Consider the following 17,306-nt stretch of genomic DNA (forward strand, 5'->3'; position numbering starts at 1 on the left):
CCTTTCTCTCTTCCCTGTTTGTTTGTGTTCTGTCCTGATCCAGGTGCAGCATTACAGCTCCTCCCACCAGGAGTGGAACGGCAACTACAGCCACCGGCGACCGCAGGCCTACATCCCGCCCACCATACATGGCCACACCTTCACGCTGTCGCACGGCAGCCCCACCCACAATTCGGGCCACCACCACCCTCCTCCGCCGCCACCTCCACCTCCTCATATGGGCATCCACCCGCACGCCCAGCCCACCCTGCTCTCATACCCACCCTCGGGCCCCCTGGTCACGGCCCCCATGGCCCACCTGCTGGCCTCGCCTGGGGCCACGCGGGGCAGTCACGTCCTGCAGCCGGCCTACAGCATCTCGCACCCGGCCACCGGGCACATCGTTCACCAGGTGACCGTGGGGCTCAACCCGCGGCTGCTGCCCTCGCCCACACTGCACCCGCAGGGCCAGTTCAAGCCCCTCTTCCCCCCGCACTCCTATATCGCATCGCCCGCCTACGCCAGTTTCCCCCTCAGCCCCACCAAACTCAGCCAGTATCCCTACATCTAAGGCCCCCTCCCGGGGTGGCCTACTGCGGGAGAGCCCCTCCCATCTGCTGCCATTACGCCCCCACCTCCATCACTGGCCTGCTGGGGCCGAGAGGGGCCTTCGCTGAAAACACAAACCACCACCTGGTTCTCATGCCCAAAGCCATGGCACACCAGAGAAAGCAAGCTATATTTTTGAATCATGTTGACTTTGGTGCAATTGAACTTTGAGCTTTAAAAAAAGAAAAGGAAAAAAAATGGTTAACACGGAGAAAAAAAAATTGTCTGGAAGGTGTGTAGCAATTACAAAGAAGGGGAGGGGATCAGTTGAGACAGAAGATTAAGGAATTCATGGACAAAGAATGAACGAATGATTGAATGAAATGAGTGAAATAAGAAACACTTTTAATGTGTTTTGCACATTTGATACACTTTCTCATCGGATCTTCTATGAGTGCTCCTCTAAACAGGTGAAAAATATAGGGCGCGTTGAGAAAAAATAAATCACATTTTCGCACCGCCCCATCCCAAACCTATTTTTCTATATTGCCTTCTTCTAACTTGTGCAGGACACATCTACAGTCGTAAAAAAACACCCCAGTTATCCCTTTCAAAAATGGCCAACAGATGCACATGTGTCCACAGTTTGGTGTTACGCGTTTCGAGTATTTGTACCTTTTTCAGTGTCCTTGGTGTTTTCAGTGTTGAGTACACATACCAGATTATAAAAAAAGGTTGTTCCCCCACGCTGCATGTGTTCTTGCATGAGCAGAAATGTTAACAGAGAGATGCCTAGACGTTGCTCTTAATGTTTGTGTCCCCACAATCGCTGCATTGTTGATGTGTCCCCACCCATAGTGCCTTAAATATTTCGTAAGTCGTTCATGTTACTACTTATATACAAATATATATATATATACACATATGTACTGGACTGCAGCACTTGAAATTCAAATCAGTCCATGCATTCGACGTGTGTGTATATGTATATACATATATATCATACACACATATATATATATATATATATATATATATATACACACACTCTCTCAGATAATAGTATTCATGCATAGATAAGCATGGATGTGATGCATTGCGAGTACAGTGCAGTGCTTATTTTTGGATTTAGTGTATATTGGAGAGTAGTGAGTTACTTGTTGTTCCTTAATAGGAGAACAGCATGCTTTGCTTTCGCGAATGCTCGCTGTTCAGTTTTAAATGTTCATAATTTGTCTTTTTGTTACCTTCCCTGATCGAAATTAGTGTACAAAGAGCAAGCGTTGAATATAGCTTAATGTTTGATAATCAATTTCTATTTAGTAAAACTCTTACTACTAACAGTATTTGTACTGTTTAATGAAACTGCAATACAATCTAAATAGTTGTTGATTTTTTGGTTTGTTTGTTTGTGTCCGTGTATTTTGAGTTTGTTTGATTGGGTTGTTTTTAATTTTCCTAGTTGTGTAGAAGTATGGTGGGCATGGCTTTGACTAGATGAAGACAAAAATGCAAGTAGGTCTTTGATTCATGGTATGGATTCATCTTAGCCGGAAAAGACCATGCAGTATTTGATATAGACTCATATATATATCGGAGTATATATATATATATATACATATATATTACATAGAGCTAGTCTATTTAGTGCTGAAGCTTGACAAAGGTGTGAGTTTTACAGTGCAATTTTCTCATTTATGCATGTGTGACAACTTTAACTTCCCCTCCCCTCCTCACCCTCCTCTTTATTTTACCATTTGTTTCAAAGCTTATTGGTGTCGACTGCTTATTTTATACATTCCGTCAGGGAGAAAAGTATATATATATGCTGTGTGGGTTTTTAATTTTCCAGTTTGTTTTGCTAGTTGCGTGTGTAAAGGTTGTTTTGTGTTTTTTTTTTTTTGTCTCTTACTTTCAAAATGAAGTTGCTTGTGGAGCACCAAAGACTGTAATTCATTTCCTGAGCAAGGTAGCTACTCGTTTGTTCGTTTTGTTTTTTCTGCATAGACCTCAAGTATACTGTAGGAATTATAGTCACGGGGTAAATTAAATGGTAAAAAAAGCGGCTGAGGTTATGTTTAGCTTCTTGAGCGAGTAATAAGTCGTATCATTTATCTTGAATGTATCATAGATTAAGCTGCTATGTAATGATTGCCACTTCAAATAGCTGTGAAATGAGGTGATTTTGTTTTCTCTTTGTTCATACCTAGCATTCTTTTTTTTGTGTAGGTCTCTCTAATTACCTGAAATAGAAGTGTTTTTTCCTGATTTTTAATATATATTTTTGGCTTTCATTGGTTGGAGTGTCATTGTAACTACTGTAATGCTGATAATGGATATTAGTTGCATCTGTTTATGTTTTAGGGTGTGTGTTTGTTTGGAATCAGTATTTTATCCTCATTAACCTTTTTGGGCTCATCACTGCATATAAATGGATGTATCGATGTAACTTAATTTTTGTATGTTTTCATATTGGTGTTTTTGTTTGTGTTGACATGTAACAGTTCTAGCTTGCAGGATTGATTTAACTTTTTACGTTCTAGTAGTTCAGATTCTACTAACAGACTTTAGACTTTGAATGGGGCTCTGCACTGCTCTGAGATGTCTTTCGAGTGAATGATACTGGTGAAGGGACTGTGTGCGATTGCTTTTGTTACATCACTCGTCACGAAGCACTTCTTAGTCAATGCAGGAGTTTCCGTTGGAATTGGGGGTCACCTAGGGTTGCTTTCTGTGTCGAGGATATGAGATATGAACTTGTCTCTCGCGTACCAAACCATGAAATCTTTACTGTACTTCTCTTTTCTTTTTTTTTTCTTTCTTTTTTTTTTTACCTGAGATCCAATTCTGTCCCATTCAAACTGTTAATGTATCTGTTGATCAATTAACTAGTGTGGAAAGAGGAAAGGCGGGGAAAGAATCAGTTGTTTAATATCAAAAACAGAACTTGTAAGAGCAAACCATGCCAGTTCCTTGTTTTTCCACGCTGATGTTGATGGTGTTATTTACTGTTTACGTGCCTTGAGAATTTGTGGTTAAGAGCATTGAAAAGAATGTTGCTGCCCTCTCTTGCTCTCTCTCTCTCTCTTTCTCCATCTCTCCCCGTGCTGGTGAGGTGGTGTATCGAGATCCATTACAGATCAGTTTACCCATGCAAAAAGGATACAATACACACACATGCACATACACGAGGGACAGATCGACCAAAAAACACAAAATAGACAAAAAAATTACTATTTCAGTCATTCCAGGGATCGAAATACACCTTAAGGAAAAATGTTGTTACTTGCCAGCTTCTGCAAGCTCCCTAGACTGTTCTATTGTCCACAGCAGAAGTAAAAAGAGAGAGGAAAAAAAAACCTTGAGAAGAATAGACCTCAAGCAGAAAGGGCACCTGCGCCCCACTGTTGAAACCTGCTCTTTTTTCTTGTAGCTCGGTGACTGGGTATTGCTATACTGTTAATTTGTTGTTCGTGCTGGACACGTGGCCTGGTAGTTTTGGCCTTGCAGTCTTTGCACTCTTTTTAAGTGTTCTTAGATCTCACTGGGGTCCAGCTCTGCACCTGTCCGACACAGATTCACATGTATACACACACACACACACACCGCAGTGACCTGCTGTCTCACACCGCGCACACGCACCGTGCATGTCTGTAGTGAGGTCCACCCATGTGTAGTTATAGTTTTTGAGTGCCACCGTTGAACACTCTCCAACTCCTAGGGCTGTACAAAACAAGGCCGACCTTGCCTTTGTCCTGTGGTGTGCAAACTTTGACTAGCTTCTTGAGCTGCTCTGTGCTTTAACAGTAGGTGTTGTGGAATACACTGTTTGGTTGGTAGTGACTCACTAGTGATCACTAGTGATCATCTTGACTGTTGAGGAATGGCCAAAGACCAGTGGTTCTTTTTTTCCCGACTGATCTGAAAAGCATGGCCTTTGTCTCTTCCTCCCCCAAATGCTTCATGTCTAAACCATAGCTGTATTTCGATTCCTGAAGTGGCAATCACCAGCGACTATTCATGCACAGTTTCCGATGTTCTGTATATTTAATGAAAATCAACGGGACAATTGTTTATTTCACTAATCAGCAGTACGAATATGAAAAACGTATTTTATCTGTTTTTTCTTTTTCTTTTAACAAGACGTGTTAAAAACGGCCGTTTTTAATTGCCTCTATGATTGCTTTTAACATTTGATTTGACACCTTTCAAATGGTATTATGCTCTTAAAGTGAATTCAGGGTCTTTATATTAATCTGACATTGCTACTGTTATCCTGATGCCCATACTACTCATTTGAGCGGCTTATTTTTGATCTACTTCTAACAGTTATACAGGTTGCTTTAAGAACTCACTTAAGTCTGAAAAAGTTAATTCACGCTGCAAGTTATAGAATCACCATTTTAAGATTACTCATCGAAGAGGCTTGATTACTCGATCTAAACTGTTACTGTTTTAAGGATTCTTGGATTTTATTTCTGTGGCTTTATTCTTTTCTTTTTTTTTTTCCCTTTTTGATTTGCTCTTTTTTGGGTTTATGCTACACTAGTTTGCTATGTAGCAATTGCACTGTGCAATATTTGACAGAATGAGGACTGGGAAAAAATACCCTCTGTAATGTCTACAGTTTGCGATAGTGTTTCCTCTCTAGTTCTCAGTCATTTAGATGTGACCAAGCCTTCTCTCCTTTGTCACATTGAGCGGGTTTTCCAGGTGACTATTTTGGTGAGTGTCAAAATAAAACTTTATGGTGTATTATCGTCAAGATTCACTTTGAATTAAAAAAAAAAATCTATTGCTGCAGTCTGTCTGAAGTCTGTGTTTCATTATTGTCTGGGATGGAAGTGATCTGCAATCTGGAGTGGTAGTGCTTTCCAGCAGCATTACGTAATATAATATAACAAAGGCTAAACACATGGACTGTGGATGTTGAGTAGTACACACTGCCCTCTTGTGGCCATGGGAGTGATCAACATTAAAAAAAAAACACAGCGGGTCCTTGACATTGGGCAATGCTTTGCATGCATACAGAGGCACAATTCGTCTTATGAGTTGAAATGATAGGCCAGCTAATATAGCTTAGACCACGTATATCCTGCACAAATAAGCAATTATTTCAACACATTTCCTAAACTATACGATGGGGCATATTTCATGTGCATATGGAAATCATCTGAAGAGGACGGTGGGCTGTAAGTGAAGATCCCCATTGTAGAGTCCAAAAAGGGCTTTGCAACCTTCATGTGTGTTCAGTGTCAGTGCCCATTAATGTTATATCACAGCTAGTGGCAGGAACAGTAATATACATAGTGTCAGATTCTGAGTGTATGCACGCATGCATATTTCTCATAGAGGTAATACATTAGCTAGACTTATTTAGATACCCTGATCAATCTAGTTATTCCGAGCCCTATTAGACAGAACATTACAATGTGCTGCATTCTTTAGTAGCCTAACAATGCAGTTTCTATTTCTATCCACCAGGGGTCCAACCACAACTTTACTCCTTTTTGGCAGGTAACCCGATGTCATTTAAATTTGTATATAATATCAGGTGGTGAAAGCAGAGACAGTTTACCTCTTATCGTACTTAAGGTCTTCAGTCACCAAAGAGCAAGGGATATTTCATGCATCTCTTAAAAACCTTTCCGTCACGCTGCGTCGCAGTGATGGGTGGACTGTGCTGAGCTCTCCACAAAGCATCACAAAAGCATTTGCAGTGCTGCTGCTGCCTCCTCGCAGGCACAGACAAGCCTCTGAAGGACCGCAGCGATCTCCACAGGCTCACGAACTGATCAGATGTCTTGTGCACGGTTGCAGCTGCAACGCATCCTTTGGAAACGCAAATGGCTTCCAGTCTAAGGGGTGCGCATAGAGACTTCGCCGAACTGGATACCTCCGGAGGGGACCCCCGAATCTGGTGCACAGTGAGAGGAATACGCAGGGGAGCAGCTGATTGTTCATGGAAAAACGGGCGGAGAGCTGGTCAAGAGGGAATGTTCGGAAAATGTATGGTATCCATAGGAATGGTCCTTCTCCTGCTGCAGTGTGCGCTGGCAGTTGAGGGTAAGGGCATGACTAAAATACATTATCAAGCACTTGCTGCCACCACATAACAAAGACTATGACGCGTAAAATGCCCATATTGACACCACTTTACCCACTAAACTTGCAAACACTTGACCGGTAAAAAAAAATCATCTAAATAAGATGAGAAATAGATTTGACTACTTACTCTGTGTCTTTTGACATAGTTTTGTATGGTTATCCTCTGGGCAAACATTACGTGTCTGATTGCAATTCAAAAGTTAAGCAGAAATCCAGCCAGTGCCTCTCCTTAATGGCCAGCGCAGGCTAACGTTCATCTGCACAAACATCGAACCATCATCCATCGCGTTTAACCTCATAGGCAAGTTCAGCATTATGCAGAATTGTCCTGATATCAAAACACTGGCGCATTCTCTTGCAACGATTGCTACACAAAGCGTTCCTATTCATAACGCATCTCTAATTGGCAAGGAACTGTGTGGAGTCAGAAAGACAGAGGGAGAAGGCTGCGTGTAGGAAGCGTGTAGTTGATTTTGGACAGCCTCAGGACTGCAGTCACTGCGTGAATATGTGTTTTATAGATATTTGTAACATAGGAGTACACTTTGTCCTGACTGCCATTGATTGATATCCCTTAATGACCTTGGTTGCATATGCATCGCCACTATTTATGGTTCTATGCCTCCATTCTATGGTTGTAGCCTAGATTCTGGTTGTAACCACCTGGCTCATTTGTGGTTGTAAAAAATATCAAAGATAGGTAACAAATAGTGCACAAGTGAATGAAAATGTTCTCTCCAAAACTTTAATAATTGCAATAGTTTCTGAATGCACAGGAGGGCCTGGCATAGGTGGCGATGGTCAGCATTAAGCCCACAGCAGGATGCAGAAGTGGGTCAGTCAGTGGGCAGGAACTCCCATAGAGGTCTGTGTGTCTCCTGTCCAGTGTGAGACGGCTTGATTGGACTGGGGAAGGGTCTGAGAGATCATTTATTTTATATCCCAGATCATCGTCGTTGAACACAGTCAGTTCTCCTGCTCTGAATCTCGCTGAAGGCATACACTGTGCGGGTTGGTTTGATTGGAAGGAAGTTCTTTGTTCTTTGTAAAGGATGATAGGGCAGGACAGGGGTCTGTACTACATGCAACATTTATAGAGCAGTCTATAGATCTCCTTTATCTACTCAGATGAAAATATGACCGAGAACACTGGTGTCTTTTCATTTTCCAGTGTTAACTTCTGTCAGACTGGCATAGTGGCCATGACCTACCTGCAAATGGTCTCTCTCTCTTGAAATGTTTATGATGTCATGATTAGCCCTATTTGGCAAATCACTAACTTAGATAAAGCAGAAAAATAGAGCATAAAAATGGGGATTAACTAGTTATATGTAATTTAATTACTAAATACAATTTAATCGTAATCCGTTACAGTTATTACAGGAAAAATATGTAATTAAATTACAGTTACTAATCAAATTGTTGGTGATCAGAAAGGGGTTACATTTGAATATACTTGTATCGGTTAACAGCTTTAAAGCTTGTGTGTAGAATATAACATTCATTCTGTTGCTTTGCATCTTTTTGCTGTGCAGACAGGCTCCATTTAATTGTATTGCAGTATGTGCTCTTTTGAGCATTGTTTTTGATTGGTTCTTTTGTTTTTTGCACCGCCTCTCGTCTGCCAATCAAAAGGTAATCAAATTTAATAAGTAACATTACTTTGAAGTAGTTAAAGTAGTTACATAACTTATTACATTTTTAACAGGGTAACAAGTAATCTGTAACTTATTACACTTCAAAGTAACCTTCCCAACCCTCAAGACTGATGCCATGGCAAAAGTCATGTCAGGTAGTCTTGTCTCATATCTTTCGGCATTTTATTAGGATATTGCCAAGCATCACAGGTCTGCACATTGTTATGGCAATTAAAAATATAGGGCCTTGTTTTGGCCCCTTGATTAATCTTGTTTTGCAGCTGAGGATAAATGTGTATTCATAGCAAGCAGTGCTGAATAGTGGTTTGTTTGTGTTCTGTGGGTGACATAAAATAAAGGGCTTTGGTTTTGTTTCTGTTTGTTAATGTCTCGTAGACTGAGTACAGTGAAAGTATACTATGCACCCTTTATGCGAAGACAACCCTTTCCCAACTCTATCATCAAAACACTGGCTGTGTGTAGGACCGGCTACAGATCAGTTTTTAAATGCACAACTCGACAGTTGCCTCACACCTGACATTCTGCATACCTGAGATGTGAGATACGGAGTGGCCCCACTATGTGCTTTCTGCAGTTCACTCCATTTTTAACCAGTCTGCGCCACTCAGACATTTCTTTTTCCTTTCATGTTCTCCACTTCCACAGCTGCATTCACTCTCATCAATGCCTCGCAATGACAAGGTCATTGGCAAGATCTTTTCTGTTCGTTTACAACACACTAGTACATTGAGTAGACAGAGGTGGGTAAGATTACACCAGTACTCCAATATAGAGTGGAATTTAATCTGTGAAATCAGTGTCTTACTAATGTATCAACTGATTTAAATGTTTGGCTATAAACTGCTTGAGTCCTAATTTTACTTAGCCTTGTTATTAAGAGAGCTTGTGCATAGCCCCACGTTTTTTCCCCTCTACTTTTTAAATATAAAATAAACAATTAACAACGATTGGCATCAATTAGCTGAACACTGGCATCCATTTTGACCCACATCAATATGTTGTGACCTGGTTCACCGTCAGGGTCGTCACAGACTCGTCACAGGCCATTAGCCTGATAAGTGGTGTGAAAGTCAATGAAGGTGTACACAAGGAGATGTGTATGAGTGATGAAGATGCTTTTCACCCTCGCCTGGCGCAGGATGAATGGGGGGGCTTGTTCCTCTGGACAGGCTTTGCTCTCTTGCTAGTGCTAGACTGGATTCCTCAGTGTAAGCATTTTAGTGCAGTGGTGAATGTCTTGGGATGGGCGTCAGGGATGCGTTTTTCTTGAGACTGGAAGTGCAGCGGTTCGGTGTCATCTCTTTTTTTTCATTATTTATTTCGCGCAGTGAAATGTAGCGCTCGCAGCACCAGCCGTGAGTAAGCCACCCCCACTGTGTTCTAGACGCACTTCTCATGCATGTCTTCATTAGTGGGCTTATCAGTTCCCCGTGCAAAACTGGCAGAATTTCCAAAGCCAGCAAGATAAATGTAAAAGACAAAATGGTTAAAATGCTCCTCATATCCCAGTTCAAGGAACCATTTCAGTCAGATTATATTTATATGAGCTGCTGCGCAAATATGATCAAGTAGAAATAGAGCTTTGTTAAATCTATGTGACAAGTCCAAGTGGGTAGCTTGAGTAGCTTTTCTTACTACAGTGTTGTAAATAATGATTAATTGACAAACTCTGGAGGTTATGATCTTTATGGACTCCAGTGAGACTCAAGTGTTGCAAGTTCTCCTGAGAAAGAATCAGAGTAGTATTTCATAGACATAATATACTATGTATAGGTACTTGCAAAGCATCTGTTACGGGTCGGGAATAGATAGAAACGTAAGGAGAGGAAGTTTAAGGGGAAAGGGGTTCTAGTGTCATTAGGAGGCATTAGGAGCCATATGATGAATGAAAATCCTCAATCAATCATTTTGGATGTTATAGGTATGTAGCAAAGCAACAAATGCAACTTCAGTGTGCGTGGGTGTGTAATGGGCACACACATAGTGAGATACTAATGACTCTTGGGTGTGCTTGGGTCAGGGTCTACTCTGGCCACATCCGCTCGGCTCCTGGTGCTTCTGTGGCTCCGGTTGATGAATGTGTTCTGTGGAGAAGGCAAACATGGCTCTTAATTAGCATTATGTACCATCTGCCCCAGATCAGCCCTCCTCACTTCTCTCTCCAGCGGAGGTGCGATGCACAGAGCAGAGCTGCCCAGGGGTAAGGGAAACGGTTCTGAAGGAAAGCTGGAAGAGCTGTGCATCGCTTTAGTGTGATTTTATCCGTGCTGGGTTCCCGGTTCACAATCTTTTGATTGTGGTTGCCCTGGTCCACATCTGTGGATGTCTTTTTGATTCTGAGCACAACTGTCACAAAGCACTTAGGATAGTTTATAAAAAAAGGCTACGAATAAACACAGAAGCTGAAGCCTGTCTCACTTAAAAAGACACAACAAGCAAAAGGGCAATTTAATAGGAAATGAATGACAAAACAGGAGGCAGACGGGATGGCCAGATGTCGTTTTTATTGCCGGCCCTTGCCTCTCCTCTCCTCTCCTCTCCTCTCCTCTCCTCGGCTCGCCTCGCCTCGCCTCGCCTCGCCTCGCCTCTCCTCTCCTCTCCTCTCCTCTCCTCTCCTCTCTCCCCTGTCTGATACTTAGAGCTCCAGAGACAAGCCCCACACCCCCCTGGTGCACCGGCCTGTCTGAGGGTGGGGAATGGAGGGACCCCTTAGACACGCGTCTAAGGGCATCCTCTCCTCTCCTCTCCTCTCCTCTCCTCTCCTCTCCTCTCCTCTCCTCTCCTCTACTCCACTCCTCTCCTTACCTCTCCTCTCCTCGCCTCTCCTCACCTCTCCTCTCCTCTCCTCTCCTTGCCTCTCTTCTCCTCTCCTCTCCTCTCCTCTCCTCTCTTCACCTCTCCTCTTCTCTCCTCTCCTCTCCTCCCCTCTCCTCTCCTCTCCTCGCCTCGCCTCGCCTCGCCTCGCTCGCCTCGCCTCGCCTCGCCTCGCCTCGCCTCATCCTCTGCCTGGGCTTCACACTCTCACACTCGCACAAACATGGCATCACCAAAACGGCTACAGATTGATGTCAGGCACCAGGCCTCATCAACCCATCACTCCTGCGGGGCTCCCTTCCAGCTCTGGTCCGCATGCCCGCCACCGTAACTCACCCGTCTGGCTGGACACGCTTGAAGGCAGGCTGGCTGGGTGTGTGTGTGTGAGGTGGAAGGGGTGGAGGTGCTGGGCATGGCTTTAAGGCTGTGGTAATCGGTTGTCACGGGGCAGGCAGCCTGTGACCAGCCTTATTGTGTCGCTCTCTAGGCAACAAAATGGCCAGCCTTTTGTGCCCATCCAAGTTGCTCTGCTACCCAGGAGGCTGGAGGGATTGTTTGTTATTAGTGGTGATGGAGACCAAGTCCTCTTTGTTATCCACTGGTCATACTGCTTCAAGGGTCTTCTATGAAATATACATTTGCCGCATAAGAGGTGGCCTGACACAACATGTTTTTTATAAGAAGAATGGGACTGGATTTTCAGAAGCAGTCCAAATATGCTCTCATGTCCCACACTTTGAAGCATTATCCTCTTGCATAGATATGGTAATGAGATATTAGGTGTGTGTGTGTGGGGGGGGGGGGGGGGGGGGGGGTCATAAAGTTCTGTAGAGCGTCAACTTCTGTGGTAAAGTGATCCTCACCAAAATACAGAGAGAAAGAGCTATGCTTACATCTTTGATAAACCCCTTTCGCTGAATGAATAAAATAATGTGAATATCTCTCATTCTAATCTTCTGCCTTTGTTTGGAGGGAATGTGCCCTCGAACATGACCGTCTTTGTCCTGCACACTGCCATGATGGCAGCATAGGTTGTTATTAAACCTGTGGTCTTGGAAGAGTTGGGCAGCACCTTGAGGCGTTTACTAAGCACTGCCAAAGAGATGTCCTGACACACTTGGAGGTGATGCTGTAATGCTATGCTACTGTCACCTGGGATATGATGGGCTTTGCTTTACTACCGTCTTTGTTGGCCCCCTTATCCATGAAATGAAAGTAGGGAATAGAGAGAGAGAGAGAGAGAGAGAGAGAGAGGGAGCATGCACAGCTGTGCTGGGAGAACATAAATTCCATGCCATTATGATCCGAGAAAGAAAGGGCTGTCCGACTAGAACTCTACAGATGGTTTCTCTTTCTGCCAGAGTGACTGTCATACTTTGCCATGGCCCATTATTTTAATGAATAGGACCGTCAAGCACAGCCCCCCCCCCCCCCCCCCCCCCCCAAAGCCCATCATATCCCAGGTGACAGTAGCATAGCATTACAGCATCACCTCCAAGTGTGTCAGGACATCTCTTGACAGAAGAAAAAGAGCCTGCAGTAGGGCCTGGGCTGCCATTTCATACTGATGCCTTTTTAAGCACTGAAATGGGGAAGACAAGAGATCAGCTAGTAGATTGGGTATCACAGGACACGTTTAAGCCTATGCACCTCCATTTTATGCCCCTGTGTCTGGTCTCGGGTGCAGACGGAGAGACTAACAGACAGATAAGCCACTGCAGCAGCCTCAGTGATGTCACTAGTCACATGATCCCCACTTATGCCCAAGCAGTATACTGTTTAAGATCAATACACATGATTAAACAGGGGGAGGCTATACATGCATGATCAATAGAAACATACTTGTGTTTGTTTGTGTGTGGATGTTTATGTGTGTGTGTGTGTGTGTGTGTGTGTGTGAGAGAGAGAGAGAGAGCAAGAGAGAGAGAGAGTAATATTTGTTTGTGTCTGTGTTTGTGTGTATGTGTGTTTATGTATGTATACGGGTATTTGTGTGTGTGTGTTTGTCTGTGTGTGTGTGTGTGTGTGTGTGTGTGTGTGTGTGTATGAGTGAGAGAGAAAGAAATAAAGGGAGAGTGTAGTATTTTTTATGTGGATATGTGTGAATGTGACTGTGTATGTATGTGTGTATGTGTGTGTGTGTGTGTGTGTGTGTGTGAGAGAGAGAGAGAGATAGAGAGTAGTAGTATTTATATGTGTAAGTGTGTGGGGTTCTCCATGAAAGTATGTATTTTGCAGCAGATTAGTTCTTGTGTGTCAGGGCATTGTGTTTATTTGCATACGCAGTGGGCGTGAGGTCTGACGGCCCTGCAGCATCAGCAGCTTAGTATCACCGTGGAGAGAAGAGCAGGGTGAAGAGAGAGTGAGAGGGAGAGAGAGAGAGAGAGAGAGAGAGGGAGTGAGTGAGTGAGTGAGTGAGTGAGAGAGAGAGGGGGGGAGGGAGGCAGTGAGGGAGAGAGAGAGAAAGAGAGTGAGTGAGAGAGAGTGAGAGGAAGGGAGAGAGTAATTGAGTGAGAAAAAGAGAACGAGTGGACCAGCATCACTTTGCTGGTGTATGACTTACTGCTGTAAACTGAAGCTGCTCATGCAGTAAAGAGCATTTAATTATACAATAACTCACGTTCTGATAGGGTAAACTCAAGACCAGTCCTTAAGATAAACCCAGCCTGGCTCCATATCAACTGAGAGGGGTCCAAAGGAATCCTTGCTATGTAGCTAATGTGGCTGGGTTATGATGCATTATAAATGCTATCGAGCTGAGGTGCCATGGAGCCTGGACCAGTAGAATCATATTCCACATTGTGTGTGTCTTTGTGGGAGTGTGTGTGTGAGAGAGAGAGAGAGTGAGAGAGATAGAGAGAGAGAGAGTGTGTGTGTGTGTTTGTGTGTGTGTGTGTGTGTGTGTGTGTGTGTGTGTGTGTGTGTGTGTGTGTGTGTGTGTGTGTGTGTGTGTGTGTGTGTGTGTGTGTGAGAGTGAGTGTGAGTATGTAAGAGGGTGGTGGTGGGAGCTGTGTGTGTGTGTAATTCACATAAATCAGCAGCTCAGGCAGGTTCTAAGCATAGTGTGACACATAACCTTACACACACACACACACACATACACACACACACACACACACACACACGCACACACACACACACACACACACAATATACATATCTGCCCTCACACAGTCATGCTTGACTCGAAGAACACACACTCCCACTATCTGCCTCTATCTTTCCTTCCTCCTTCCTTAGAGAATAGAAAAATCACACAAACCTCACACTATCACACACACACACTTGCACAAACACACACATACACACACAAACATACTTGCACATCCCTCTTTTAGCCCTCTGTAATGGCAGCAGCTCATCCAATTTCCTCAGCCCCATATGGAGTATGATGATAGCCTTTCAGTCATGCATTGTAATTACTCAGTGGGATATGCATGCATTGTACTGCAGTCATTCATCCCCTCTGCCAAACAACTGCAGTGAGAGCCTCCAGACTCAAGACAAGCCCCGAGTCACAGAGCAAGAACACTCCACATATGCGTCTTCACCAATCCCACATAGCCAGAGAAATGTGCTAGCCTCCATGACTAGCTCTATTCTACTTTTTCTAGAACTATTCTAGTTATGAGTTTTCAGCTCATCCCGAAGGTTATAAGTTTAAGTTGTGAGGAAATTAGAGCTATTGTTGGGTCCTATTGTACTGGAAAGAGTGTGGAACTGAAAAATAATTCTGTAGTCTGCTCTCATTGGCTCCTGCAGTGACCTTTACATGTCTTCTTCATAAAGCTCACACCCAGCCCTGGTGCTCTCTCTCTCTCTCTCTCTCTCTCCCCCTCTCTCTCTTTTTCTCTTTCTTTCTCTCTCTCATCTCCTTTTCATTGAGGTCACAAAGCAGGCTGCTAAGCTGTAGAGGAACCCGCTTTCCATGTAGGTCAGTATACTGTGGCACAGATTCAGCTGTGCAAGGCAAGGTGAGCGCACCCGAGAGAGCGCCTAGCGCAGGTACGTCCAGTGTTAAAGGGCGACTAACTTCTGAGGCTAGTCTAAAACCGTTTTATGCAACCGGCCCCAGAAGTGCTCTGCTCTGCTGTGCTGTGCTGTTCAGCAGCTCTGCCCGCCCCCTAGTAATGATTCTCCCCTCGCCGCTATCTCAGTGTGGGTAAACACTTTGAAATGGCCCCCTGAGGAGCCTGAGTGGCACTGCCCTCCCCCCCCCCCAACACACACACACACACACACACACACACACTCTCCTCCATCACCAGAGATTTTATCCCTTCTCAATGAGCCGCCGGTGATTCAGGCCCCAGTTCGCCCACGTCGCTCATGGATTTTTCATTGGTCTATCCTCAGGGGTAAAAAAAAAGAAAATCTGCAGTTTTTTCCCCTAATTCTCCCAGGACCGCATTCACGAGGAAACATACGCCCATCATCAGTCCCACCTTGTGACACATTAGCCCCACCGTGCTACTGAGGTACTTAGCAGACACACGCCCTTGCGCACATAGTTTATTTTAAAGCAATGAGTGAAATATTATGGCAAGCCAGACTTTTCTAAGTTTGATATTGAACAGGCTAAATTATGCATGTGTGCATAATGTGTCCAGTGGCAGCGCTTCATTGCTCAATTAATCAGAACCTGTGAAGAGTCAGAGTTGCTCTGGAGTCTCAGTCATCGCTATGCTGCTGTAGGACTGAGGAGACATGACAGAAGTAAAGCAATAAGGGCTGTAATGGTCCCTATTTCATCTTGCAGCGTCATGGCGTCCGCAGTGCACCTGTGAGAGAGGGGGATGAGGAGTGGACACTTTCAGAGAGGCTTATGCAACTCATCTATCTCTGGAGTTAAAACCTGAGAGGATGAAGAAATGTGATTTATTGCTGTGCTCAATCGAATCGTTCAGGTTTTCTGGACTGGATCCACATCATTTATCTAGGAAATTTGATTGCACTTACTTTCTCTCTCTCTCCCTCGCTCTCACTCTCTCTCTCTTTTTCTCTCTCATCAGTCCTGTCCTTGCCCTAGAATAATATTCTTGGGTATACCCGTATGCTTTAATATTGAGTCTCCTCGGTCTTTTCTGACAGTGTACTGTAACAGCATCCAATTTTGATCTCTACAACTCTTCTACTCTCACAGACAGATTTGAAAGATTGAACATGGTGCTTCACATGGAGGCTAACTCAATACATTCTGACCTCATTTTATACTTGTTTATACTCATCTTCAACAGAACTCCCAAACAACAGCTGGAGCGAAAACAGACATCTCTGAGAAAGAAAAACTAAAATCATCAGACAACTGTGTGTGGTAAAGGAGTAGAGATTTCTCCTGTGTGTCTGGAAGGTCTGGAACTGCAGTGGCTGGCACCATCATTCACCCTCACCCAGCTCAGTGTCAGTGGGGCTGACTGTTGTGGCCTCAGTCTTGAGCAGGGCTGGGTGGAGGGGACATGTTCCTGCATGATTAGATCCCCCCCCCCCCCCCCCCCCCGCTGGCTCTATTTCCTCATGGAGCGGGCCAGGTGACAGTCGCCCGCCCGCCATGTCTCCATCAGGTCACACGAGGAAGTTAACGTCTGCCACTCATTTGTCAACTAGACAGCAGTCCCCTGTGGCACAGGTTAGTGTCTCCGGTTCAGATGCCATGAATGTAATTACTTGTTCTGGAAAGGCAAACATTAAGGGTGCAGAAACGATTTGTGTCTCCTTAAACAATAAAGTAGCATTCTGACAAGATTAAATCAAGGGATGGGACCCCACCCGGTGTTTGTTTGAGTGCAAGTGTGTGTGTGCATGTGCGCGTGAAAGAGTGGTAACTTGATTGCATTGCTTCGGACAACGTTCCCCTGAGCCCATCCGTCATTCCCCTGGTCTGTGCGGGTGTTGGGCGGATTGGGGGTTCGCACGCGATGAGACGGTGACTCACCGGTCAGCCACTTGTCAGATATGAGGAGGTGAAAAGCACAGAGAGGGTTTCCAGCCCACGAGAAGAGATGGCTTTATCGATCGACACCCCCTCCCCCATTCTCTCTCTCTTTCTCTCTCTCACACACACATACTCACACTCAGGAAAGCTTGGTGTGATTTAGAATATGCGGACAGTATATCCGTCTCCAGTAACCCCCCCGCACTCATGACAGAGTGCTGTTGGAAAATGTCAGGGATGCCAATGTTGTAGGTTTTAGCACGTTT

General features: G+C 44.3%; 2 protein-coding genes across 6 annotated transcripts in view; both read left to right on the forward strand.

Annotated features, from left to right (window-relative positions):
• hipk3b (homeodomain interacting protein kinase 3b) overlaps positions 1-5,323 on the forward strand; it is a 47,399-nt gene extending 42,076 nt beyond the window's left edge. For all 5 annotated transcript variants that reach the window (XM_042708043.1, XM_031569226.2, XM_031569227.2 and 2 more), the window contains one exon: positions 44-5,323. In XM_042708043.1, coding sequence (XP_042563977.1) covers positions 44-550 — 507 coding nt within the window. In that variant the 3' untranslated portion in view covers positions 551-5,323. The remainder of the gene's footprint in view (positions 1-43) is intronic.
• A 108-nt stretch (positions 5,324-5,431) lies between these two features.
• The window catches only part of kiaa1549lb (KIAA1549-like b), a 56,563-nt gene continuing 44,688 nt past the window's right edge, over positions 5,432-17,306 (forward strand). The window contains exon 1 of the mRNA XM_042707933.1: positions 5,432-6,594. Coding sequence (XP_042563867.1) covers positions 6,375-6,594 — 220 coding nt within the window. The 5' untranslated portion in view covers positions 5,432-6,374. The remainder of the gene's footprint in view (positions 6,595-17,306) is intronic.

The sequence above is a fragment of the Clupea harengus genome, chromosome 6 (assembly GCF_900700415.2).
Source record: "Clupea harengus chromosome 6, Ch_v2.0.2, whole genome shotgun sequence".
Classification (NCBI taxonomy): domain Eukaryota; kingdom Metazoa; phylum Chordata; class Actinopteri; order Clupeiformes; family Clupeidae; genus Clupea; species Clupea harengus.